Source organism: Erpetoichthys calabaricus, chromosome 3, assembly GCF_900747795.2.
Source record: "Erpetoichthys calabaricus chromosome 3, fErpCal1.3, whole genome shotgun sequence".
Taxonomy (NCBI): domain Eukaryota; kingdom Metazoa; phylum Chordata; class Cladistia; order Polypteriformes; family Polypteridae; genus Erpetoichthys; species Erpetoichthys calabaricus.
The window spans coordinates 173977084-174004769 of record NC_041396.2 but is presented as its reverse complement, the minus strand read 5'-3'; the positions used below and the strand labels follow the sequence as shown (position 1 = coordinate 174004769).

The following is a 27686-nucleotide window of genomic DNA, read 5'->3' as shown; positions in this document are numbered from 1 at the left end:
GCAACAAGCAAGTTAACTAAAATTAAGGCAACCCCCAAAATATATAGCTTTAGTAGTGTATAAATGGGATCTAATTCGGAAATTGGTTAAAGAATGAGCCCTGCTATAATATACCATCTAATTGTATGTGTCGGTTACAGAAACAACAAAGAGAATTTTGGAGATTATATATCAAGCGATTTCAAGAATACGTATTTCTTTTGAAATTGTCATTCCGATATTCCAGTTCAAATATAAGAAACAATGCTGATTGTTTTTAATAATCGTGTCAATTTATTTGCTATTCTCTAAATAAAGTAACAAGAAGGTCCGAAATTCTGGAAGGACGTGTTAACGTTGCTGAGATGAGACCAAACTCTCCGACTGGTCAATGCGAACTCCCAATAGTGAGCTTCGAGCAGCATCTGCAGGTTGCCCAGCGTCTAGTTTGGGTTATGGCGGCTCCTGTAGAACTTGCTCGGTGCATTATGGGGGAATTGTGGAGGATTTGATTGTTGTAGTTCATTCACGCTTCCTAAGCACTTCTTGCGTTGAAACTAAGATAAACTATGCAAACAGGAGAAGGCGCGAACTTGACATATATCAAATACTTGTTTCATTGGAAGACTTTGTCGTTTTAATCCTACGTCAGCTGGGGCGACCCGTGAACACCCGGACACAGTAAAGTAGTTTCATACAAATAAAAGTAGGAGGGCCTTTAACCGACGAACACAAGAGTGCGGAAGGCTGGACTAGGAGAGCTCTGTCCCGGCGCGACTAACTGAGCGTGTGGCAGACAGACCCTGGCCGATTCGCTTGTGGATTTAGCATCAGAAGAAGATCCTCGTTATTTTAGAAAAGAGGAAAAATGTCACACGGCGGGGTTCCACCACGTTGGCGCCACTGTCCTAGAAGAGGACAACCCGTAGCAGGTACGCAGTAGTGTCCCGCCGTTGTATTTAAACATAGCAGTCGGTGCTCGTTAGAAGATACGAGGGGTTGACAGCTTGTGCATTTCAGTGGATGTGGTTGTGGATGTGAGAAGTCTTTAGCTAAAGCCACTCTGGCTATGTGAAGATGCCCTGAACTTGCACATGTTCAGCTTTTGGCGCACAACATTCGCACCGCGGTGTGAGCGAGTATTGTGCATTAGGAATGTAAACCGTGTCTAACTTCAGCATGGCCTTGTTGTGTCGCCAAAGATCTGTGAATGATGCTCATACACTTAAACTTCAAGTCTTCTTATAGAAGGGGAAATACGCTCAGTGTGTGCTCCACGTTGGATTACAGCGATGTCCACCTTGTACTGGTGTGGGGGTAGTGACGATCACGTCTTTAGTACACATATAGTTTGTAATGTTTACCTGAAATGGCAGTGAAGTGGTCTGTTCATGTTAGTCACTGATCTGTACTAGGAAAAGTAAGAGTTACAAAATAACTATTTAAAGATATAGAAGACCTATAACAGGGTAAAAGGTAAAAGTTCAGGAGTTTTATGAGTTTTGCGTACTGTTATGAGGTCTGGAGAAGGAAAAGAGTCATAGTGGTATATGAACAGTCTTATGTCAAAATTGTTGTCCAATAAGAAACCTTTTTAAGGAACAGCTGGAAAGTTGTTTTGGTGCCCCTTTATGTTGCTTTTTTTGTTTTCTTAATAAGATGTTTGATGAATAGTTATTTCAGTCATTTTAATAGTTAATTGTATATTAAGGTGAGTTGATTAAACATAGTGAGGACCTTTTGTCATTTCAGGATAATTTGTTGGAATAAATTCTCATTTTTATTTGCAATATATTGCTTATTTTCTGTGCTATTTTGATTTTAAAAGCAAGAGACCTGTTCAGTGTGCATTTAATTATTTTGGGAATACAGAACACAGAAAATGTGACAAACTGGGAGAATGAAAGTGTTATTTCTATTTTATTTAAATTAATTTAGTTTAAAATCCATAAGTCAAAGTTTAATTTAATATTACACAACTATTCCCTAATCAATAGTACACAAACTCTGTGGTGCAGGTTACATGCAATAGGAATGGGGCATAATGTGAAGAGTAAGGGTTGAACCATCACTCCCCCCAGAGTAATTTATTGACATCAAATGTTCTTAATAAACAACCATTTCATTATACAGTGGGTACGGAAAGTATTCAGACCCCCTTCAATTTTTCACTCTTTGTCATGTTGCAGCCATTTGCTAAAATCATGTACATTAATTTTTTCCCTCATTAATGTACACACAGCACCCCATATTGACAGACAAAAAAAATAATTTTTGAAATTGTTGCAGATTTATTAAAAAAGAAAAACTGAAATATCACATGGTCCTAAGTATTCAGACCCTTTGCTCAGTATTTAGTAGAAGCACCCTTTTGAGCTAATACAGCCATGAGTCTTCTTGGGAAAGATGCAACACGTTTTTCACACCTGGATTTGGGGATCCTCTGCCATTCCTCCTTGCAGATCCTCTCCAGTTCTGTTAGGTTGGATGGTAAACGTTGGTGGACAGCCATTTTTAGGTCTCACCAGAGATGCTCAATTGGGTTTAAGTCAGGGCTCTGGCTGGGCCATTCAAGAACAGTCACAGAGTTGTTGTGAAGCCACTCCTTCGTTATTTTAGCTGTGTGCTTAGGGTCATTGTCTTGTTGGAAGGTAAACCTTCGGCCCAGTCTGAGGTCCTTAGCACTCTGGAGAAGGTTTTTGTCCAGGATATCCCTGAACTTGGCCGCATTCATCTTTCCCTCGATTGCAACCAGTCGTCTTGTCCCTGCAGCTGAAAAACACCCCCACAGCATGATGCTGCCACCGCCATGCTTCACTGTGGGGACTGTATTGGACAAGTGATGAGCAGTGCCTGGTTGTCTCCACACATACCGCTTAGAATTAAGGCCAAAAAGTTCTATCTTGGTCTCATCAGACCAGAGAATCTTATTTCTCACCATCTCAGAGTCCTTCAGGTGTCTTTTAGCAAACTCCATGCGGGCTGTCATGTGTCTTGCACTGAGGAGAGGCTTCCGACAGGCCACTCTGCCATAAAGCCCTGACTGGTGGAGGGCTGCAGTGATGGTTGACTTTCTACAACTTTCTCCCATCTCCTGACTGCATCTCTGGAGCTCAGCCAAAGTGATCTTTGGGTTCTTCTTTACCTCTCTCACCAAGGCTCTTCTCCCCCGGTAGCTCAGCTTGGCCGGACGGCAAGCTCTAGGAAGGGTTTTGGTCATCCCAAACGTCTTCCATTTAAGGATTATGGAGGCCACTGTGCTCTTGGGAACCTTAAGTGCAGTAGAAATTTTTTTTGTAACCTTGGCCAGATCTGTGCCTTGCCACAATTCTGTCTCTGAGCTCTTCAGGCAGTTCCTTTGACCTCATGATTCTCATTTGCTCTGACATGCATTGTGAGCTGTAAGGTCTTATATAGACAGGTGTGTGGCTTTCCTAATCAAGTCCAATCAGTATAATCAAACACAGCTGGACTCAAATGAAGGTGATCTCAAGGATGATCAGAAGAAATGGAAAGCACCTGAGTTAAATATATGAGTGTCACAGCAAAGGGTCTGAATACTTAGGACCATGTGATATTTCAGTTTTTCTTTTTTAATAAATCTGCAATAATTTCAAAAATTCTTTTTTTTGTCTGTCAATATGGGGTGCTATGTGTACATTAATGAGGGAAAAAATTAATTTAAATGATTTTAGCAAATGGCTGCAATATGACAAAGAGTGAAAAATTGAAGGGGGTCTGAATACTTTCCGTACCCACTGTATATACACTGTAAAATGAATTCTGCTTGTACACTTAGTTAAGCGAACTTCTGGTCATCTTTTTGTTTAAAAGACGAAGGAGCAGAGGGCTGGGATTTCGTGAAGAGAATAGCTAATGTGATGTCATGTTTCAGTATGATTTTTTTTTTCTCCTCCATTTCAGAGGGAAACAGGGTAAGGCAGTTTTTTCACACTTTTATCACTTCTGTCTTTCTTACCTTGCCAGAGGCAGCAAGACGGTCCCTCAATGTGCATGGTGGACATATCTCCTTCGCTTATTTCAAACTCAGATGAAAGAGTGGACCTGACCATGCAGTGGACCAATGAGGATTTAAGCTTGTGGATTGGAATCTTTATGGGTAGTCATCCATTGTAGTAGCGCATGGATCTTTACTAGTGCGGGTGGCGATATAAGCAAAATTATTGATCATGTTATGTACAAAATTTTGGATGGTAGTGGTTTATACAATGGTATAGCGCTTAAAATACAAAAATTTCTAAAATGAAGCCCTTCTCACTTAATTTATAATGAAACTTGAGATCGAAAGGCACTATATAAATAATATATATTGTAATAATAATAATTATTATTATTGAGATCAAACAGATTTATTTTTATTATATTTGAACAGTTAGATAAACTGCAATTAAAAAATAACATATTAAATAATAAATACTGTGTCAGAATAAAAGCTGTCTGGCAGCGTTGCAAAAAAAATCTCTTAAATAAAAAGTCCACAATGTGCTATCTTACATGTAATATTTTCAATTTACGCAGCCATCATCAAAGTGTTCCAAGTATTTAAGAGCAGTAAAGTTGTCCGTGTACAAAGCCAACACCAGTTTAATGTGGGATGAAAAGTGTTTGAGAATTTAAACAAATATACATCAGCACTTAAACATCTACTGAACAAAAGTATATTAAAAATGTACTTGTGTCAGCATGGTGTAATGCTACATTCAGACTAATTAAAGACTTTGTGCTTCAATAAATTGTGGACCAAGTTTATCAAAAGAACAGTGTATAAATTCTATTTACTGCTTGATGTACAAAAAAAAAAGATTTGAACACTATTCATTTATACTTTACAAAAAGTAAACTTTCCTACATCTGCAAACAACACTTATAGTAGCTTAACTAGTTGAATTGTTAGTTTAACAATAACACATCAGATCACCTATTTTTATGTAAGAAAATCAGCAGGTCCACATTTTCAGGGGAAAGTCTACTTCTGAGCTTGAGTTATCAGTTATGGCAGCAGTGGGAAATACTGTTTTAGAGGGCACTGATTTTGCGGAAACGCAGAGATAGTACTAGGCCAAGTGACAAATTTTCGGAATTCTTTTTGTATTGTTTTTCCACCTCAAAAGCTGGTCTTCATTTGGTGGAATGCAGGGCTCTGCTGAGAAAAGTTCTAAGTCATAACATGCTGTTGCACCTTCAGTACCATAATCACTGCCTTACAGAGTCCTGGCTGCATTTTCGGTGATCAACTTTTTTTTTTGTTGGTTCCAGAATGCCAGCGAGAGTCGCTTTCAGCTGTGTCTCCTATTTATTCAAAGAGTGTATGAAATCTTTCTTCAAATTTTTGCTTTGTGCATTGTTTTTCTGTTGAACCAAGGAAGCTCAGATGTTCGTGTTTGGGATCAACAGTGCTGGTGAGCTATGTAAGTCTTACTGCTCTCACAGAATCATGTGTCATCCACCTGTGAAGTGATTCTGCCACTGTGTTTTTAATTGCACACTTTTTGGCAGATTCTCCGTCATTAGGTGTGAGATGCCTGTTTTATGAGTGTGCTGGTTGGTCACAGGATAGAGCAGGAATTTGTAGACATTGGACTCGCTGCACAAAGCAGTGGTAACACATTTAAGTAGGCATAGCACAGGTAGTATTTGTTTGAGAGTGTGCTAGTCATCCCTCGTGAACTCGAGTGGCTTCTGGCCTCAGTTAATTTTGTTCACATTCCTGTCAGACAGCATAAAACAAATTGCCCATCGCTGCTCATGCATATGCTCAATCATGTCATACACAGAGTTCCATTTGGTCTGACAATGCTGTATAATTTTGTGGGGTCTAAGCACATTGTTTAGCTGATGTTGGAAGGTTGTCAAAGCCCTGAGTAGCCCAAAAGGAAGCCCATAGAACTAACATTCACTGGGAGTGCTAAATGTATTATTTTCCCTTGGGCATGACCATTAAGGAAATTTACTAATACTCCTTTGTCATATCAAGGGTGATGAGGAGTCATTAGTGGAGGTAATGCACTCGGGATTTCGGTTAGACTCCTACTATAAACCTGGCCAAGTTGGCGAAAATCATTGCAATATTGTCACCTCCCATCTTTCTTATCTACTAAAACAGTGAAACTGGACTAGGGGTTACTGCTTTCCTCAATAACCCCAAAATCCAGAATCTGTTGTATTTTCAATTCCATTTCTCCTCACTTTGCTTCTGTTGTGAGTGATAAGGCTAGTTAAGCCTGGCCATGTCTCAACAACCACCACTATAATTTTACTGAGTGCTGCTTGTAATATGCGTTTTACATATGGTAATGTTCTTTGATACCTCTATGGTTTTAATAGATTGACATGATAGACATTTTACTGTGGGTCGATGATTGGGTTGACGTACTAGATCAGGGGTGTTGAACTCTGATCCTGGAGGGCCATAGTGGCTGCAGGTTTTCATTCTAACCATCTTCTTAATTAGTAACCAGTTTTTGATGCTAATTAACTTCTTTAGGCTTAGCTTTAATTAGCTTGTCTCACCCCCCTTAGTTGTTTTTTTTTCTTAATTAGCAGCCGGACAGTAATGAGACACAAAACAAGCCCCAACATGACCAGCTCACCTGTACCCATCAAACAAAATGTGAAAATAAAGAAAGGTGAAGGTCTCAATAAAGCTGATCTCTCAGGTCACCAAGAAAATAGTAGAATAGCAACAGTTTTGGAAATGTCTGCTGTGACAGAATGAGAGCAGCAACAAGCCATGGAATTGAATAACGGGTTTAATTAACAGCAACAACCAGCTTCTCATTAAGGAACTGGTTGGAGTGAAATTAATTGGAGTTTGAAGCCCCAATTTAGCTGGTCATTTGTTGGCTTGTTTCACATCTCATTTCTGTTTAGCTGTCATTTAATGAAGAAAAGAATCAATTCAGAAGACTTAATCATTAAAAACAGGGCTATTAAAATAGAGGGAAAAGAAGTTAATTAGCAGTGAAAACTGGACACTGATTAGGAAAAGAGTTAGAAAGAAAACCTGCAGCCACTGCGGCCCTCCAGGCCTGGAGTTCGACACCTGTGTACTAGATAATCAAGTAGCCTGTTGCCTTCCTTTACCTCATAGGGTCCTTGCTGGTGAAAAATAATCATAGAATGAGAGGTGGATGCTAGAAGAATAACATAACCTCAAGGCTGAAATTTACAGGGGCTTGCTTCTCGGTCATACTGCTGGGCTTGAGACCAATGTGCCTTTTCCATATGTTTGCGCAATATATTCTAGAATTTAGTTGGATGTGCATTCTCCAGCTCCCGTCCTTATTTAACAACTAGGGAAAGCCCCCTGCTCGCTTCGGTCGCCAACCCCTGGGCCTGCGCTATGCACTAGCCTCTTTGCGTTTCTGCTGCTCGCGTATGGGGATGCAGATGCAGATGTGCAATTTAAACAGATTTTTATTTTCATGGGAATTGTTACATATGCATAATAGAACTAACTATTTTACATTACAGCGAGTAATTAACCATATTAAAAAATAGTAAAACATAACAATTTGAAAGTAAATTTTGTTTCATGTTGCATTAGAGTTATTAGTTGAGTAATACGATTTTCTTCTGTTTGGCTTTGAAATTAACACGCAAATACTTTTTAAGCTTACACTTTCACTGTAAAACAATTTTTGGATTAAATTTTCGTCAATATCGCTTTGAATTTTGATTCTATATTTGGACTTTCATCATGACAATGCAAAGTATAACTGCTCGTGATTGAATTTCGTTTCTTTCTCCCTATTAAATAAAACAACTTTTTCGAATGTTTGGCTCTGAGATTTGTTAACTGTTAACATTTTAATACGAATCTCTTTTGTTGTTTGTTATCTGTGGAAGATGTACTATATTACCTTTCTTGGATACATCCTTCTTTCTGCAGTAATTCGTGCAGTGGAAGACTGGACAGTGTTAACAGTTGTAGATATTGTTGAGGATATTGTAAGTTGATGTTTTCATCTTCCGCACGATCACCACCAACTGTTTCAGCATAGTCTATTGATACGCATTTAACCAATTTGCCATGTAACCAATCAATATTTTTGGCTTTAATTCGTTTGACTTCGTTTCTCTGTGCTGATTGCCTGTGCACTCATTTTTTCTGTTGATAACCCTTCGTGATGAAATTCTTCAATACGATTTGAACATAATAAGTCTTCTTTAATTGGGAACTTAAAGTGAGGAAAACTTAACATAAGAGCTGAGAGAGCAGGAACTGTGTCTGACAAAAGCATTCACATGAATGTGAGGTGAGAGTACCGTGTGCGTGGTTGAATATGGTTGAGAGGAGGGTGTGACTTGAAAAAATCTCATGGCAAAAGTTTTGCAAGACTTGGAAAAAAATCTCTTCAAAAAAGTCTTGTTTCGTCGCAGGATTTTTTTTATATAATAGAGAGATTTCATGAGGCTTGTCTGGCAGTTTAGCAATCCAAATTTAAAGGGTTAGGTGCCAGGCTGAGGTGCAGAACTGACAATGTAGTCTTCTCTGAAATTCTGCCTGTGCCACACTCCAATCCAAGTATGATTGAAGAGATTATAAGGCTCAACACATAGCTCAAATCGTGGTGTAGAATAGAAGGTTGTAGGTTTATGGGCCATTGGGACTCCTTTTGGAACAAACTGGACCTGGACCTCCCATTGTGTTGGGTGTTTGTATTAGTAGGTTACCCAAGGATTGTTTAAACTAGGGAATGAGGAGCATGCAGTTAGGACAGGTCAGGTTTAGATCTGTACAGGGAGAGACAAACAATGGTGTAAAAACCAAATATGCACAGTAATTTAAATTCTAAACAAAAGTTTAAATGAAAAAGTAACACATTAAAATAGCTTGCCTTAATTCTAGAAATATCAAAAATAAAACCAGTGAGCAGTAGGTGTGTGTAGCTAAGTGTGCTTTTAAATCTGGAGATATAGCTGCCCTTAGAACAGCAAGAGCCAACCTAAATAAAGCTATTAGAAGAGCTAAAAGGGCTCATGGAAAGAAATTAGAGAGTCATTTTCAAGATCACAGGAACAGCAGAAGATTGTGGCAGGGGATTAAATCTGTGACAGATTACAAAACAGTTTCTTACCCCTGTGATGATAGCTTCAACTTCCTGAATGACCTAAATAAGTACTTTGGACGGTTTGAAGCATTGAATGATACATCACCAGTGAAGGCCACCCCTCATCCTGATGAGAAGGCACTGTGTCTGGAACCGGATGATGTTCTACGGACTTTGAGGAGAATTAATCCAAGGAAAGCTGCGGGACCAGACCAGATACCAGGTTGTGTACTCAAAGGATGTGCGGAGCAGCTGACACATGTCCTTACGGATATATTTAACATCTCTCTGTGTCAAGCTGTTGTGCCATCTTGCTTTAAAACCTCAGAAATCATCCCAGTTCCGAAAAAAGCCATAGTCACAACCATGAATGACTATCGCCCTGTAGCCTTAACATCAATAGTGATGAAATGTTTTGAGAGGCTGATCAAGGACCACATTACTTCTGTCCTACCCTCCTCTTTTGACCCACTCCAATTCGCCTACCGCTCCAACCGTGCCACAGAGGATGCCATATCTATTGCACTCCATTTTTCATTGGAACATCTGGAGAATAGAGACGCTATGGTCCGCATGTTGTTTGTTGATTTTAGTTCGGCTTTTAATACCATCATCCCTCAGAATTTGATCAGCAAACTGGGCCCATTGGGACTGGGCATACCTCTGCAAAACTGGATACTGGACTTTCTAATGGATAGGCCACAGTACGTACGGGTAGGAAAGAATAAATCAGATACCATCTCCTTGAGCACAGGTTCTCCACAGGGGTGTGTTCTAAGTCCCCTCCTCTTCACGCTCATGACCCACGATTGTTGTGCCAAGTTCAGCACAAACCAAATTATTAAGTATGCGGACGACACAACAGTGGTGGGTCTCATTCGAGGTGACGGGGAAGGGGATTACAGAGAGGAGGTGAAGTCATTTGTGGAATGGTGTGATAAAAACAATCTGATACTGAATGTCGAAAAAACAAAAGAACTGGTGATCGACTTCAGGAAGAAACAGCTGATACACATCCCGGTCTACATTAAGAACACTGCTGTGGAAATTGTGCAGTCTACTAAGTTCCTGGGAGTTAATGTGACGAACAACCTCACCTGGTCCCTGCACACCTCCTCCGTCATCAAGAAAGCTCACCAGCACGTGATCTTTCTGCGGAGGCTAAAGAGGGCCCATCTCAGTAAGTCAGTCCTCACCACTTTTTACAGAGGGACCATAGAGAGCGTGCTAACCAGCAGCAGCTCTCTGTGGCAGGAGAGCTGCAGCGCTTCGGACTGGAAAGCACTGAGGAAAGTGGTGAGGGCTGCGGAGAGGATCATTGGAGCCCCGTTGCCAAATGTACAAGATTTGGCAAAACAACGCTGTCTGGCCAGAGCTGTGCGGATTTCTAGAGACCCTACTTATCCTGCCTCTGAACTCTTTTCCCTCATGCCCTCAAGCAGAAGGTACCGCAGTCTGAAGTGTAGAACTACCAGGTTTAAAAACAGTTTTTTTCTTACTGCCGTTCGTCTTTTAAATGAAGCATTTTAGTATTTTATTGTAGGCTGATTTTAACTATGTGTTTTTATTAATGTCTTGTGCATCGTATTTTCGTTCTGCAGCACATCTTGGATGTTCTGCTAAATGACAAATAAAATTGAATTGAATTGAATTGAATTATAGCAATAACAGAAATCTATCTAAATAACACAGATGGGTATGAGTATGACATAGATGTGTGCACATTTATGTAAAACAAAATTTTAATTCAAGTCTTCTTCATTTGGATGATGAGCCACATCTGAGTGAAGACATCTGGATTCCTCTGGAACGCATTAAAAGCAAAAAGGCCTTATTTTAGGACTGTGCTATAGACCCCCCCCCCCCCCCAGTACAGACAGTAATTTCAGTGCACGTTTTTATTAATATTAAAAGGCAAATTTACAGGGAGACTTATAGCCATGGGGTACTTTAACTGTCCAAATATTAACTGGGCTTAATTTTCAAATAGTAAAGTACAAAAACAGGAATTTATAAACATTATCAGAGACTGGCTTTTAACATGGAATGATAAAGCACCAGAATAGGGGAATGCCTGTCTAGATTTTAGTACATTCTAATAATCAGGATAGAATTGAGGGTGTAGAGGTGATTGAACCTCCAGGGTCAAATTACCATAATATAATACAATTCTCTGTGAATGCAAAGACTAAAACTGTTAAGTTTTACTTTGTTAGGGCAAATTTTGAATCAGATGTGGCAAATTCTCAAAGGGATCAACTTGGATAAACATTTATGTTTGGAGACAGTTGAGGAGCAGTGAAACAGGTTTAAAAACATTTTACACATAATGCAGGTCAAGTACATCCCAAAAACTGAAATTAGTAGGAAATTTCAGAAACTGCCTAGTGGATAAATAAGGCGATAAAAAGAAGCTGCAAAGTGAAAAAAACAGTTGTATAAGACATATAAGACTAATAACTGTAATACTAATCATAAGGTGTAAGAAAGCATGAGAGCAGTCATTAAGTAGGATATTAGAGAAGCTAAAGGACAGTTAGAAATGAATATTGCAGATAAGGACAAAGATAACTTGATGAAATATTTCAGTATTTTAGTAGAAAAAGAACAGAAAAGGAGGAAGTGAATTGTTATAAGGAATAGTACAGGAGAATTAAAATATACAGACAGTGAAATAGAAGGTGCTGTAAACTTGCATTTTTCTGAGGAAGTTGGAAACCTCCCAGCAGGAGCAGGGCCCACTAAGGAGGTACAGAGTGATTTGGAAATTGTAGATCACCAGGACCAGTTATCTATCCTTGAGTGCTTAAGGAAGTCAATGAGTAAACTCTTGACACATTTTTTAGGAACTCATTGTGCACTGAGGTAATTTCAAAGCACTGGAAAATGGCAAATATTATCCCACTGTAAAAAAAGGGCTGACTGGGCAGATCCAAGTAACTATAGGCCAGTAAGTTGAACATGCATCACAGGTAAATTAATGAAAAACAAAATATTAAGGAAAGGATTGAAAAACACATGGCAAGAACAGGAGTTTTCTAATGTTCTAATGAAGGAATTGTCATTTTAGTTTAACTTTGTTTCATGAATAAGGAGGATGGAAAACATCACTTGCATGCTGCATTTGTGTCATACCAAGAAAGAATGTATTTGCACAGTAACTGTTTTTTACATAAGCAAAAGAGTTTCACTCTCAAATAGAAAAAAATCAAACCTATGTGTAACCTGTGCTGTGGAGTAGCTTTAAAGACAATATTTCAGCTAAGCCACTAGCATGCAATTTTTCTTTGCGTTGCTAGACTGACTTACTTTCATTATTGAAGGAGCTGATGGAAACAAAAGTTTGATTACATTTTTACTTTGAAAAAGAAATATGTTATTGCCCTGAATTACATATGAGTGATAGTTATTTTATTTCCCTCTCAAAATCAAAGTCTGTATTTCATTAATGAGTTTATGCATAACTAGACATCTGGAGTAGGCAGTGTTTTTAAGATGTCCAGTCCATAGCATTGCTGTGCCCCTTTATTGATATTTAAAACATAATTTCTTGTTACTACATCCATTTAATTCTAGACTGCTTTCTACCCATGTTCTATTCTCCTAGATAAATAGCTCTACTGACCATGTCAGCCATTCGCAAGTAAGCAGTAAGCACCTTGGTTTGTACTTTTGTAAATTGTATTATTAATTATTTTACTTGCTTGATTTCCCCTTGACTTTATTTTATGTACATATATTTTTGATTTTAGATCACATTGATATATAGTACTGTTATCCATCCATCCATCCATCCATCCATCCATCCATCCATCCATCCATCCATCCATCCATCCATCCTCTTCCGCTTATCCGAGATTGGGTCGCGGGGGCAGCAGCTTGAGCAGAGATGCCCAGACTTCCCTCTCCCCAGCCACTTCTTCTAGCTCTTCCGGGAGAATCCCGAGGCGTTCCCAGGCCAGCCGGGAGACATAGTCCATCCTCCAGTGTGTCCTGGGTCTTCTCCGGGGCCTCCTTCCGGTTAGACATGCCCGGAACACCTCACCAGGGAGGCGTCCAGGGGGCATCCTGATCAGATGCTCGAGCCACCTCATCTGACTTCTCTCGATGCGGAGGAGCAGCGGCGGCTCTACTCTGAACCCCTCCCAGATGACTGAGCTTCTCACCCTATCTTTAAGGGAAAGCCCAGACACCCTGTGGAGGAAACTCATTTCAGCCGCTTGTATTCGCGATCTCATTCTTTCGATCACTACCCATAACTCATGGCCATAGGTGAGGGTAGGAGCGTAGATCGACTGGTAAATTGAGAGCTTTGCCTTACGGCTCAGCTCCTTTTTCACCACGACAGACCGATGTAGAGCCTGCATCACTGCGGACGCTGCACCGATTCGCCTGTCGATCTCACTCTCCATTCTTCCCTCACTCGTGAACAAGACCCAGAGATACTTGAACTCCTCCACTTGGGGCAGGATCTCGTTCCCAACCCTGAGAGGGCACTCCACCCTTTTCCGGCTGAGGACCATGGTCTCGGATTTGGAGGTGCTATATATATATGCTATATAGTACTGTTATGCCTTTCTTATATGTTAAGTAGTAAGTCGGATTTGGAAGCAAATATTGGGTTACTGGAGTTGACTAAATTTAAATTGTAATACAATGTGTTAAAATTTCCAATTTCACATATACCAATTCAAATAAGCTATTTTTTCTTGTAGCCTTTTGATAAAAATAATCCCTTTTTTAATTTTTGTCTTTTGTTTAATGTTACTCAATGTTTATAACTTATTTAAGTACAGTGGAACCTCGAGATACGATCACCTCTGTATACGAGAAATTCAAAATACGAGGAAAGTATGAGCGAAAAATTCAGATCTAAATGCGAGCATTGGCTCGCGTAACGAGCCACGAGCCAGGCTGTGGGTATAGCTCGCGGCTTAGCGAGGGGGCGTGGTAGCAGTTGCGAACCGCGATCTGCGGTGTCTGCGTTTCTCACTTAAGTGCACAGGTGGGAAACTGCCCACATCCATGATTGTTCCTGTGGCTGATGGGCTGCAGCTGCCATGTCCTCCCCGCATATATAGAGAAGCGCAAGCCGGTTAAGGGGGAGAAGAAGTAAAAGAAAAGAGAGGAGAGAGAGGGCAGGCAGGCAGTCGGGCAGTCAGTGCGGGAGAGCGAGCGAGCGAGCGAGTGCAGGCTCGCGTGTAGCTGAACAGTGAGCTGAACAGGCGAGCCAAACAGCTGAAGCAGGACGGTGTAGAGAAGGTCAGCTGCATTAAGAGTGTCTCGCCTGTTGCAGAGCCCGCAGGTGAGACGCTAACAGAGAAGAAGCACCGGGGATTGTCATCTGTTTTTTAAAGACTGCATCCTTTTGACGTTTTAACCTCGTGTTAAAGGATTGTTATTCTTGTGTATTTTAAACCTCCACTTCACAACTGTTTTAAGGATTATTTATTTAAAGATTTATTGAATGCTCTACTGCACTTTGGACACCTGTTTTGATTCTTTTAATAATCAGTTATATTATTTATCAGTGTTATTTATTAAAGGTAGACTACAGTATATATAATTTATCAGTGTTATTTGTTAGGAAAATTGATTTTTATGTTAATATATTTGGGGTGCGGAACGGATTAACTGGATTTCCATTTTTTTCAATGGGGAAGTTTGTTCTAGATACGAGAAATTCGCTATACAAGCTCAGTGCTGGAACGAATTAAACTCGTATCTAGAGGTTCCACTGTATAAGTTAAAGTTTGATACGGCCTTTAAACCCAAACTTGAACAGGTTAAGGTCTTAAAAAGTAGCCGAATGATTCATGTTGGAATTGATAAAATGCTTTGTATCTTGTATATTGTGTGGTTTCAGCCAACATAGTAAATACACTACCATTGAAAAGCCACCACTCCGCCCAATTGTTAGTCTTCTTAATGGCTTCTGAACACTGTCTTGAAGTTGATAGTGTAGAGTCCATTACGATTCCTAAATCCTTCTCATAAGGTGTACTTTCAATTTTTAGACATCCCATTGTGTTTTCAAACCTAACATTTTTACTTCCTATGTGTAATACTTTACATTCGCTGACATTAAATTTCATCTGCCACAAATCTGCTCAAGCCTTTATTCTGTTCAAGTAGATCTGTAATGATGTAACAGATTCCAGATTATCTGCCAATCCACCTATCTTGGTATCATCTGCAAGCTTAGCCAGCTAGTTACTTATATTCCTTTCCAAATCATTATATATATATAATATATATATACAGTACTGTGCAAAAGTTTTAGGCAGGTGTGAAAAATGTTATAAACAGAGAATGCTTTCAGAAATATAAATAATGATTGTTTATTGTTATCAATTTACAAAATGCAAAGTGAGTGAACAAAAGAAAAATCTAAATCAAATCAATATTTGTTGTTACTACCTTTTGCCTTCAAACCAGCATCAATTCTTATAGGTACACTTGCACAAAGTCAGGGATTTTGTAGGATTATAGTCAGGTGTATGATCAACCAATTATACCAAACAGGTGCTAATGATCATCAATGTCACACTTAGGTTGAAACACAGTCATTAACTGACACAAGGTAGTTATACTGCATCAGCAAGGTCTCTCCCAGACAAAGATTTCAAAGCAGACTGGGGTTTCAAGATGTGCTGTTCAAGCTCTTTTGAAGAACCACAAAGAAACGGGCAACGTTGAGGATCGTAGACGCAGTGGTCGACCAAGGAAACTTATTGCAGCAGATGAAAGACACATCAAGCTTATTATTCTTCGAAATCGGATTGATGTACAGCAGTGCCATCAGCTCAGAACTGGCAGAAACCAGTGGGACCCAGGTACACCCATCTACTGTCCGGAGAAGTCTGGTCAGAAGTGGTCTTCATGGAAGAGTTGCAGCCAAAAAGCCATACCTCCGATGTGGAAACAAGGCCAAGCGACTCAAGTATGCACGAAAACATAGGAACTGGGGTGCAGAAAAATGGCAGCAGGTGTTCTGGACTGATGAGTTAAAATTTGAAATATGTGGCTGTAGCAGAAGGCAGTTTGTTCGTCGAAGGGCTGGAGAGTGGTACAATAATGAGTGTCTGCAGGCAACAGTGAAGCATGGTGGAGGTTCCTTGAACGTTTGGGGCTGCATTTCTGCAAATGGAGTTGGGAGATTTGGTCAGGATTAATGGTGTTCTCAATGCTGAGAAATGCAGGCAGATACTTATCCATCATGCAATACCATCAGGGCAGGCGTATGATTGGCCCCAAATTTATTCTGCAGCAGGACAACGACCCCAAACATACAGCCAAAGTCATTAAGAACTACCTTCAGCGTAAAGAAGAACAAGAAGTCCTGGAAGTGATGGTATGGCCTCCACAGAGCCCTGATCTCAACATGATCGAGTGTGTCTGGGATTACGTGAAGAGACAGAAGGATGTGAGGAAGCCTACATCCACAGAAGATCTGTGGTTAGTTCTCCAAGATGTTTGGAACAACCTACCAGCCGAGTTCCTTCAAAAACTGTGTGCAAGTGTACCTAGAAGAATTGATGCTGTTTTGAAGGCAAAGGGTGGTCACACCAAATATTGATTTGATTTAGATTTCTCTTTTGTTCATTCACTGCATTTTGTTGATTGATGAAAATAAATGATTAACACTTGCATTTTTAAAAGCATTCTTTGTTTACAGCATTTTTTCATACCTGCCTAAAACTTTTGCACACTACTGTATATATATCAGTGGCGGGCCGTCAGTGCCTGCAAGGCCTTCTGTGCTGGCCTAAAATAATATCTGAATCACAAACTGATGTTAATTATATTTTGTCCATGAATACTTATTAAATAATTCCAAATAGTCTGTCCGCTTCCTTTCATTGCTTTTCCGATGGTTGTGCTGCTTCCAGACATGTATTTTCGTATTAAAGCATTTAACCAATCACATTTCAGCCATCATTTGTTGCCAGGCAGAGTCAAAGTCAAAGAAGTCTGCCCGGGAGGCCTTCACAATCCGTTCTGTAGGCCCTCTAACACAAAATAAATGTCGATTAAACTGTTGCTTCAACCAATCAGATTTTGAGTTGGTTTCATTAGGGCCCTCTAGCAGGCGTATGGCAACGTCACCGTATTCAGACCCGTTGATTGGATAGGATGGTGCGGATGGTGTAATAGAAAAATCTGAATGAGAGCATCATGGGGCAGCTGTACACATTGGTATGTTTGGCAGTGACCATTCCCGTGTCCACTGCTTCTGTCGAGCGGACAATTTCAGCCCCAAAGCGAATTAAAACTTATGCCAGAAATACGACAGGGCAGGTTCGACTTTCAGCATTAGCTTCAATGGTGATAGAAAGGGACTTCGTGATGGAACTGAAGCGCACGGATAATCTGTATGACAGAGTAATTGAACTGTTTTTGAGGAAAGAGAGGAGGATGGATTTTGTTTACAAATAGTCCAAATTTTTGGTGAGTAAAATGTTGCGATTTTCCTAAATAATATTGCAAATTTATGAGTTATTATTGATGTTTTTTATGTGTGTCGCGGGCTGTAGCTACAGTAGAAAGGAACTTGTTCACCCCTGGTTTGTCTATTCAATAAAGGCATTTATTGTGGCTACAGGAGTTATCTATCTGCGATGCAACGGCTCTTTATACTGTATTTCTGCATATTAAGATGGTTTTTATAACCATAAATTAGTTTTTGAGGGGCGGGTTGATTCAGACGGAGCACTACTGAAGGCCTAGGTGTGAAATGCACGGTCTGCCACTGATATATATAATATTTATTAAAAATACAAGTGGCCCTAGCACTGACCCCTGTGGGACACCACTCTTAACATCAGCCAATTCTGATAAGGTTCCTTGCACCATCAGCCTCTGCTTCCTGTGTCTGAGCCAATTCTGCACTCATCTTCAAACATCACCTTCAACTCCAACTTTTAGTTTGACGTCCAACTTCTCATGTGGCACCTTGTCAAATGCTCTCTGAAAGTTCCGATAAACAAGTCCAGTTTGATCATAACCCTTTGTTGCTGACTAATAACTAATCAAGAATAATCTATGGGAGTTTACTTTTAGGACACTGATGGAACTGCTGCTGAAAAATCAGTAATTTCAAGCAGTAATAGGCATAATACATGCTAGTGATGGCTTGGCTATCTATATTTCTAAATCAATTTTTATGATACAGTGTGTGACACAAACTTTTGACCAGTAAAGTATATTGGCTTAAATTGCAAATAGAGGAGTTAGTGGTAACATACATTGAGGATTTGGAGTCGAAGGTTGTGTGTACCAACTCCACAGCCCTGGTAGTAATGAAAAATATATTGCACAAATATATATAACAATATATAGTGTTCTATATATTCTTCTTTTGGAAAAATGTTTACATTTTTTCTGTTGGGTAATGAAATGTAGGCTCCTTAATACGGTGACTCCATTGACTTGGGCTTCGGCCTTATTGCTGTGAATTGTTGATTTATGTGTGGAATATGGTTGTACAGTTCCAAGAAAGTTTACTTCTTCAGTCCAATGACATGTTGGCATTTTAATTGTTGTCTCCCATATATTCCTTTCACTTGTGTGTGTAATTTTTTTAAGTGTGCTGTTTCCTATTTTAAGTGTTTTGTTTCCTGTTTTGTGTTTGTTAAAGTCAGAATAAATTTCTTTTGCTGGTGACCCAGAACAAGATAAGATAACTAAATAAAATAGAAGGATAGCTCATTGTCTGTTGTCAGCTGGCAGGTTTGTTAATCATTAGATGTATTAATCCTATGCACGCTTTTGAAATAATGTCTGGATTATATTACCATTCCACATAATCCCTACTAACACATCTCTTATATATATTTCTCTTCAGGTTCGTCCTGCTTCCACTTCAAAACCGGTCCCGCCCACACACAGCCAACACGGTATTTCTCGATTCCTAGTCGTCCTCTTCCAAACTCTTCCCCACGCTACCTGTGGCTCCTCTTCAAAACTGGTCCCGCCCACACGCAGCCGACACGGCATTTCTCGATTCCTATTCGTCGTCTTCCATGTCATGCACTATACTGGCCTGCTGAGCGTAATACATCCAACAAGTACTCGAGGTGCTGCCACAACGGTAAAGTAGCTGTACCACCTTTGTGGGAGCCACCTGTGTCTTTAGAACACCTTCTTACACAGCAAACATCAGAAGCTAAAAATTATTGTGAACACATTCGAGAATACAACTCTTCTCTAGCGTTTACTTCCATGGGTGCACAGATAACTGTACCTCCTGGCCACGGACCATACTGTTTTAAAATACACAGGCAAATTTATCACCAAATCTCTCCACTATACGCTAACACTTCTACCTCTCCAGGATATGGACAGTTGTTTGTTTCTGACACAGCGCAAGCTACTGAAGTACGCTTACAAAATAAACTCTGCATACAGCGAAAATTTACTTCTCCAGCTAGATTCCATGCTCAGAACCATCAACCCCTTCGTTAAATCATACAAACGCATGCATGAAATCGCTCAGTCCAATCCAACATCATCTGTACGAATGGTTTTCAAGGAAAACCCTAGGCAGGATGTACGATGATACAATGCTCCGACATGTCACACCGATTGCAAAACGCCTGCCGAAAGAGACATTTGCATCTATCCCATAGGCAACTCCTGTAAACAGATTTCCATGCTCAATATGAATTGCGATCCTATGGTTTACCCACTTTTATTCCCTTATGGAGACATTGGCTGGCACAAAGATTTACATGTTCCCGATAAAAGAACCGCCAAGCGAATAAGGCTTACTCAATGCCAATTTTACGCGTACAGATTAGCAGTGAGGAAAACATTTAGTATTTTGCACCGCAGCAGTAAACTATTCCAACAGGACGTCGTAGATTTGTATGTTAAAACAAAGGGCGTGCGTCTCAACTATCTCAGATTACATCAACAAGATCTGCACGTGGAACTATCAGACGCACTGCAAGCAAATGCTGAAAATAACAATGTTCGTGTAGGCAAAATGATCATATTACCGTCCACATTTCCAGGAAGTCCAAGATACATGAAACAAAACTATCAGGATGCCATGGCCATAGTATGTAAATTCAGAAAGTCTGATTTATTTATCACTTTCACATGTAATCCTGCTTGGCCGGAAATTCTACATGCACACTGCGTCTTTCAAGAAGTATTTATTTCTTCTTGGTTTCTGAATTCCTTTCTCACCGTTTTCTGTTCCTATTCTTACACCGCCGTATGCTACGGTGGGCGTCGGCTAGTCTAAAATATTTAATTAGCAGGACGCATGACACAAGGATTATTGCCATTTCAGAGTTTTTTATATTGCTCCATGCCTAAATTTTATTCACAGATCAAAACTGCTTCTTCTGATACAATTTCATACATCTTTAGGTGTTACCTGTTAGGGAATGTGGCCACTACAAGTACAGGAGCAGTCACTTATTGTGGTTTCTCCTCTCAGAATCACTTCTATATGGAATTCTTTGTGGCATTCCAAATTCCCGAACAGATCATAGAGATATCAACATCTCATGCCTGAGATCCTGTCTGTTAAATGTATTTAATGTAAAACAATTTCTGGCAGCATATCATTCGCTTTAAAAATCTTGATAAAAAGGTGCATGCATTGAAAAGATTTATATTAAACTAAGGGGCTCCGCCCCCTGCTCACTTCGCTCACCAACCCCTGTGTTTGGTTAATCCATCCATCCATCATTCAACCTGCTATATCCTAACTACAGGGTCACTGGGGTCTGCTGGAGCCAATCCCAGCCAACACAGGGCGCAAGGCAGGAAACAAACCCCGGGCAGGGCGCTAGCCAATCGCAGGGCTCGCACACACACCAAGCACACACTAGGGACAATTTAGAATCGTCAGTCCACCCAACCTGCATGTTTTTGGACTGTGGGAAGAAGCACCCGGAGGAAAGCCACGCAGACACAGGGAGAACTTGCACACTCCACACAGGGAGGACCAGGGAAGCGAACCCAGGTCTCCTAACTGCGAGGCAGCAGCGCTACCCACTGCACCACCGTGCAGATGTTTGGTTAATTGGATATACAATTTTAAAAGCTTTTTTTTCTTTGGAATTGTTTCAGTTTCATTAGTTGCACTTTTTACTTTAAAGGTTTATTAAAAACAATATATGGAATTAACTTTTTTTCAAGATCGCATTGAATTTTGTATCCGTTTTTGGAGATACATTGTGACAATGCAACATATAATCGCCAGTGAGTGAATATTATTTCTGTTTCTCTAATAAATAATCCGACATTTTCTAATGGTTGTCCCTTTGATTTGTTAATTGTCGTAGCAAAAGCTATTCTCATGGTAAACTGTAAACATTTTAATATGAATGGCATATCATGACCTCCTTTGGTGTCTAATGTTATTCGTGGAAAATATACATCACCTTACTTGTCGCCTGTTAAAATTTACATCGCTTCTCCGTCATCATAAATATACACCTGACCGAATTGTGTATTCTTTGAAATGAAACTTGTCGTTGCTTTAACTGTTGTGGGACGACCTTGCTTTGTCCTGCTATTTTTTCAATTGCACCTGGCTCTGATGATTAATCACCTTTTGTTTGCGCTAATGAGATCTTTACTGTCTTTTTTTTTTTTTTGATACTGTAGCGACTGACGTAATAAAGTGTCACAAAAGTTTTACTTGAACAATCGCCGACTTCGTAACCCCAAACACAACTGTCTAGCACCCTCTCCGACCCCTCCTCCCCCGGGTCTTGCCTCCCCCTTACCACATCAATCAGTATCCTGCTATCAGTCATCTGTGCTGTACTCCGCCCCCCTCAATCGGACCTATCAGTCACTTAAAACAAAAAAGGCTTCAACCTGCTGGCGAGCTGCCTGTTCTGCTTGTCACATGTCGTTGTTTTAAGAGCCAGGAGCACATTGTGCGTGTCTGCCAAAAGCAATCCAACAACTGCTTTGTTAGAGGTCTATGGACTTGTTTTAAATGATGGCTCACTGACTTATCTCGCGTGATATTGTAAAAACAATAATTGTCCTTTATTTCCGGCCCGGGCTTGGTTAAATCTCTTTCTTGCAGGACGTATAATGCTGCACCCGTTTATGAAGTTCTAATCTTTTAATTCTGAGCCCTATTGGACGTGCTTTGTTTTCAATTCCACTTGTTCTGGGCTGATTATCACTTTCCTTATTTTCTAAATTTGCACCTAGATTATTGTTTTTCTTTTTAGCATTTTTTTCTCTCCACCACATTTGGGTCTCTTTTCTTCACGCTTTTCTTTCGTCTTCGTTTAGTCGTCGACGTTTCATTTCTACCCGTTTCATTTAATTTCTACCGTATTGACCTTATACACTTTATATGCACTGAGAGCCAGGGAGCTGTGTGTGCTGCGTGACTGCCTTAATACTACTGTTTTTTTTTCTGCCCGTGGTCTTATCTTGTAAGTATGGTGTGTCTTGCACCGTGGCATGTGTCTTTGGTCTCACGGGTCTTTAAAATTGTCTTTCGAGAGGATCACGTATCGTAGCCTTGCATTTGCTTTCCATTCCAGGATTTTCTTTTATATATAGAGAGATACGATTGATTGATTTACTGAATATTGTATGTATTTTCTGTTTTGCAGGAAAATTCTTGCCAATGAAGACAATGTTGGGGCCAAAATATGATGATCTGGTTGCAGAAGAGAATCGCTTCCACCCAAGCATGCTTTCAAATTACCTTAAGAGTCTCAAGGTATATAAATAAGATTAAGTTAATTGTAATTGTATAAATCTTTTAACACTAACTCTCTACAAAAGCATCTACATATGGTAATCATTCTGCAATTTTTTAAGGAAATTAGGCATTTGCTGGAAAAAGTTTGTTTATAGCCTTTGCTATTCTTTTACTGCATGTACAGTATCTATTTGCTTCATTTTGTATATTATTTTTCGCATTTTATATTTATTTTAAAGAATTATAGCAGTAGTTTGGTTGGACTGAGATGACTTGTATTAAAAAGATAACTTCCATCTTTTCCTAAATTTAACCCACAGGTTATACATTTTTTTTATTGCAAATGCGAAATGTGTGCGGGTTATCTAAATATTTGTAAACACAATCCTAATTCTCTCTGCAATGAATGATTTCCAGATGACATATGCAAGACTCCATTTATGCTGTACAAGTCCACAATCTGTTATCAACAATTTAGGATCAAAAAAGCTTTTTTTTTTTCTTCTTTCTTTCTCTAGGCTTCATATTGACACGCATCAATGGATTAGTAAATGTTTCCAAGGACTGTTTTTGTTGTTAGTTTTTAAAATGAATTGACTGGCTACAGCATGCTGTAAAGTGTTCAGTGTCTTAAAATATGCTTATTAATAATTAGAATCAAAATCATAATACTGGTAGTTCCGACAAATCTTGTAATTTATGGAAAATGAAAAGCTTTCTTTGAATAAAACAGAAAATCCATGAAAACGTTCACTGGAATTATTTCCTGCTATGTTTGTGGTTATTCTCGAAAAAATTACGAAAATAAAAAACTCAGTTTAGAGTTATCACTGTGACTATTTTTTCTAAGACTGTTTCTGGTGGGATTAGGATGCAGGAAGCAATCACCGTGGAGCAGATGCGTACGCATGAATATGAAATGCTGCGTGTCCATCAGATAGGTTTAAAGAGTATTTTGTTTTTGTGCATAGCAAAAACACAAATGTTAAATTGTCTTTTAAAGTGTAGATATGAAAACAACAGTCCCTTATACAATCTACTTGTTAATTTAACACTAAAAGTGTGAATTTAACACTGGCTCTCCATTAGTGCTGGGCGGTATACCGGTTCATACCAAAAACCGTTTTTATTTTTGTTATGATATGGATTTTTCTTATACCGCAACACCGGTTTAAATTGCCTAAACGACGTTCGGAACATGGCGCAGCGGGAAACTATTCAAGTGGGGACCTTTTTTACTGCTACACCGCTAATCACAGATGTGTTGTGCGGGGGCTCTTTTTCACTGCTACACCGCTAAATAGGTAGTGTAGGTATTGCACGGTGAAAATGGACAGAGAACTTTCTGAAACTGAAACTGAAGCTGTAGCTGACCATAAAGTTGAACATGATACAGAAGAACTTTTACCGAAAAAAAGGAGTCACGTCCGTTGCCTGGAGATACTTTGGTTTTAAAAGGTCAGATGTGGACCATTATGTTCAAATATGTAAATACTGTTTCTATACTACTGGATAATACTGCAAGCCAAGTTGTACTTGTTTTATTTGTTTTCGATACATTGTAATGTACCTGGGTACTGTGTAATAGTGTGACATGTTGACTTTAATCTCGACGCTTATGACGAGAATAAAGTCGACATGTTGACTTTATTCTTGTAATTTGTCATTAAAGTAGAACATTGTAAACTAAACTTCATCTTAAAATAAATATTTAATTTACTAGATTTTCTCAAACCCCATCATAAGTTATATAGTACATTAAATGCTTTGTGTTAAGTGTTCCCCGAGCCATGTTAATATCGGTACATGCTTCTTAAACTGACTTCCTGTTGTACTGAGGAGGCGCCGCAGCGATCGCCGCACAGAATACATTCACTTCATGATATTCCTGCTCTCTGAACATTTAGAATGCTAAGATAAATACTTGATATCATTTTCATGATGAAATGCATTAAAGCAGGTATTAATCATGTGGGGGCACGGCAGCGTGGAGGTTGCACTGCTGCCTCGCAGCAAGTGTGTTTTGGGTGTTCCCTGCCTTGAATTTGCATGTTTTTCTGGTGGGTTTACTCGGTGTGCTTCAGTTTCCTTTCAACGTCATGTAGGATGTGGGGTTTTGTTATACTGTATTGAACCTGCTAGTGTATGTGTTGCTCGTATTCACCCTGAGATGTGCTGGCGACTCCTTCAGGTTTTGCTCCTGCCTCACACAGAATGCTTACTGGGATGGGCGCAACCCTGAATGGATGGCATAATTAAACATGTATAACGAAGATATTTTTAAACTACTGAACACTCCATGGGCTAAGTTTATAATTAGTTTTAATTTCACAAAGACGTTTATCGTGTGGTGATTGGTTATGTGGAGGAAGGATAGGAACTGGGGTTTTGGTATGTCAGACAGACAGCACGCATGCAATGAAGAAAGTCTGCTCAGAAGAACATCCATTGAATTCTGTGTTTGTGTCTCCGACCACCAGATCACAAACCCAACATTTACACAATATTTAAGTTAAACCTTTGTGAAACCCATTCATACATCCAGTTTTTCGAGCCTCGTCACACCTGCCATAAAGTTCTTTACACTGAATGTACACCTGAGGACCCCTTACTGCGAGGGAGCAGCACTACCGCCTCACTACCATGCATGTTTAATACCTGCTTTAATGAATTTCAACATGAAAATATCAAGTATTTATCTTAGCATTCTAAATGTTCAGAGAGCAGGAATATCATGAAGTGAATGTATTCTGTGTGGTGATTGCTGCCGGCGCCTCCTCTTAGTGCGGAGGAAGTCAGTTTAAGAAGTGAAGTGATTAACAACTGGGTCGGGGAACACAACACAAAGCATTTAATGTGCTGCATTAACTTATGATGGGATTTGAGAAAATCTAGTAAATTAAACATTGATTTTAGGATGAAGTTTAGTTTACGACATTTACTTTAATTATAAAATAAACTATGAGAATAAAGTGGAAATGTCGACTTTAATCTTGACATAAGCGTCAAAATTAAAGTGGAAATGTCGAGAATAAAGTCAACATTTCGACTTTATTCTCGACATATAGTTTGTTTTTTTCTTCACCGTGGCCCTAATACGATTCCGTAGGGCTATACCACAAATAGCATCATAAATGCAAGTTGCAGTTTTATTATTTACTGCATGTATATAGCTTAGCTTGAAGCCAGGTCCATATTAATGCAGTTTGCCTAAATGATGGTTCAGTTGGTAAAGTTGTCATTACCAAGTTGCACTTGTTTTATTTTATTTTAATTTGGTGAATACGGTGTAATACACCTGGGCTTGAAGTCTTGAAGTAATAGTGCAACTATCAGTAATAATACTATTATTTATTTTATTGTTATTATTTATTAGTTTAAATATTATGCAGTTTAATGATGGTAAAGCTGTTTAAAAAGTCACTTTAACATGTCAGTGGACAGAGATGATTAACATTAACAGAAAGTGTAGTTGGTTTACAAAAAATATTTACTATTTATTCCTTTTCTATGACATGTTCAGTGCAATACAACTTTTGACAAGCACCTCTGGATATTTTACTAAGTCTAAATGCCTCTTTGGATGGTTGAAAATATGTTGTCAAAATTATAGTTTAAGTTGTTTGCAAAATTTGTTCAATAAAAAGGTTCTAAATTTTGACTGCATCTGTCATGGAATGTGATTCCTTCTCTTCATTAGTTCCACCCCCTTGAAAACAATCACTTTATGGGGCCATGCAAACCTGTATTAATACTTGTGTGCACATTAAAATGTTTTTTTTGTACAATGTACAATGCTCATGACAGTGGAATAGGTTATTCTTAGCCAGCCTACTGCAGTAATTGCAGTGGAAAATGTGGTTAACATCCACTCATGCATGAGAAAAAAATACCGTTGAATACCGTGAAGCCGGGATAATTTTTAAAAATACCGTGTTATAGAATTTTGGTCATACCGCCCACCCCTACTCTCCATATAATCATATAATGAAAAGCATTTTATTTTTCAGTCACGTTAATGTAATTTTGCAACTTGTTCTTTTTTGTCGATCCTTTAAAGAGGTGTCCCTGTCGGATATAGATGCCGGCCGTCCCTCACAATAAATATATAAAACACACAAACCTGTGGAATCCCGTTGTAATGAAATTCATTGAAATAGAAATTTTGTTGTAATGAATATGCAGAAAATACATACACGATTGTGACCGGGGGTTGCTGAAGATTTGTCATCTCTAATACCAGCTGCATAAGGACAGCTTCAGTGGCGGCTGTTAGCTTTTGAAACAGGGGAAGCTCATATTAGGCCTTCATCATCCCATCCATCCATCCATTTTCCAACCCGCTGAATCCGAACACAGGGTCACGGGGGTCTGCTGGAGCCAATCCCAGCCAACACAGGGCACAAGGCAGGAACCAATCCCAGGCAGGGTGCCAACCCACTGCAGGACACACACAAACACACCCACACACCAAGCACACACTAGGGCCAATTTAGAATCACCAATCCACCTAACCTGCATGTCTTTGGACTGTGGGAGGAAACCGGAGCGCCCGGAGAAAACCCACGCAGACACGGGGAGAACATGCAAACTCCACGCAGGGAGGACCCGTGAAGCGAACACAGGTCCCCAGATCTCCCAACTGCGAGGCAGCAGCGCTACCCACTGCGCCACCGTGCCGCCCGGCCTTCATCATAAAATTCATTATGTTATTTGTACGTAAATTCTGCCCTCTGTTCCTTTTGCAGAAAATGGTCTGTGACCCTGTCGTACCAATTGGCCGTCTTTTCCAGGGACTTAACCAGTTTCCTCTCAATGGCCAGGAGAGCAAGGTTGCTCAAACGATCTTGGCCCATCATGTTGCGGGTGTATGACTTGACCCGTTTTAAACAGGAGAAGCTCCTCTCTACACCTGCTGATGTAGCGCCAATTGT

The 27686-nt window shown here is 39.6% G+C and overlaps 1 protein-coding gene across 1 annotated transcript in view; it reads left to right on the top strand.

Annotated features, from left to right (window-relative positions):
- The first annotated feature begins 434 nt into the window (after positions 1–434).
- Positions 435–27686, top strand: part of rngtt (RNA guanylyltransferase and 5'-phosphatase) — a 947965-nt gene continuing 920713 nt past the window's right edge. Inside the window, 2 exon segments of the mRNA XM_028797536.2 lie at positions 435–911; positions 22661–22770. Of these exon segments, the coding sequence (XP_028653369.1) occupies positions 848–911; positions 22661–22770 (174 nt within the window). The 5' untranslated portion in view covers positions 435–847.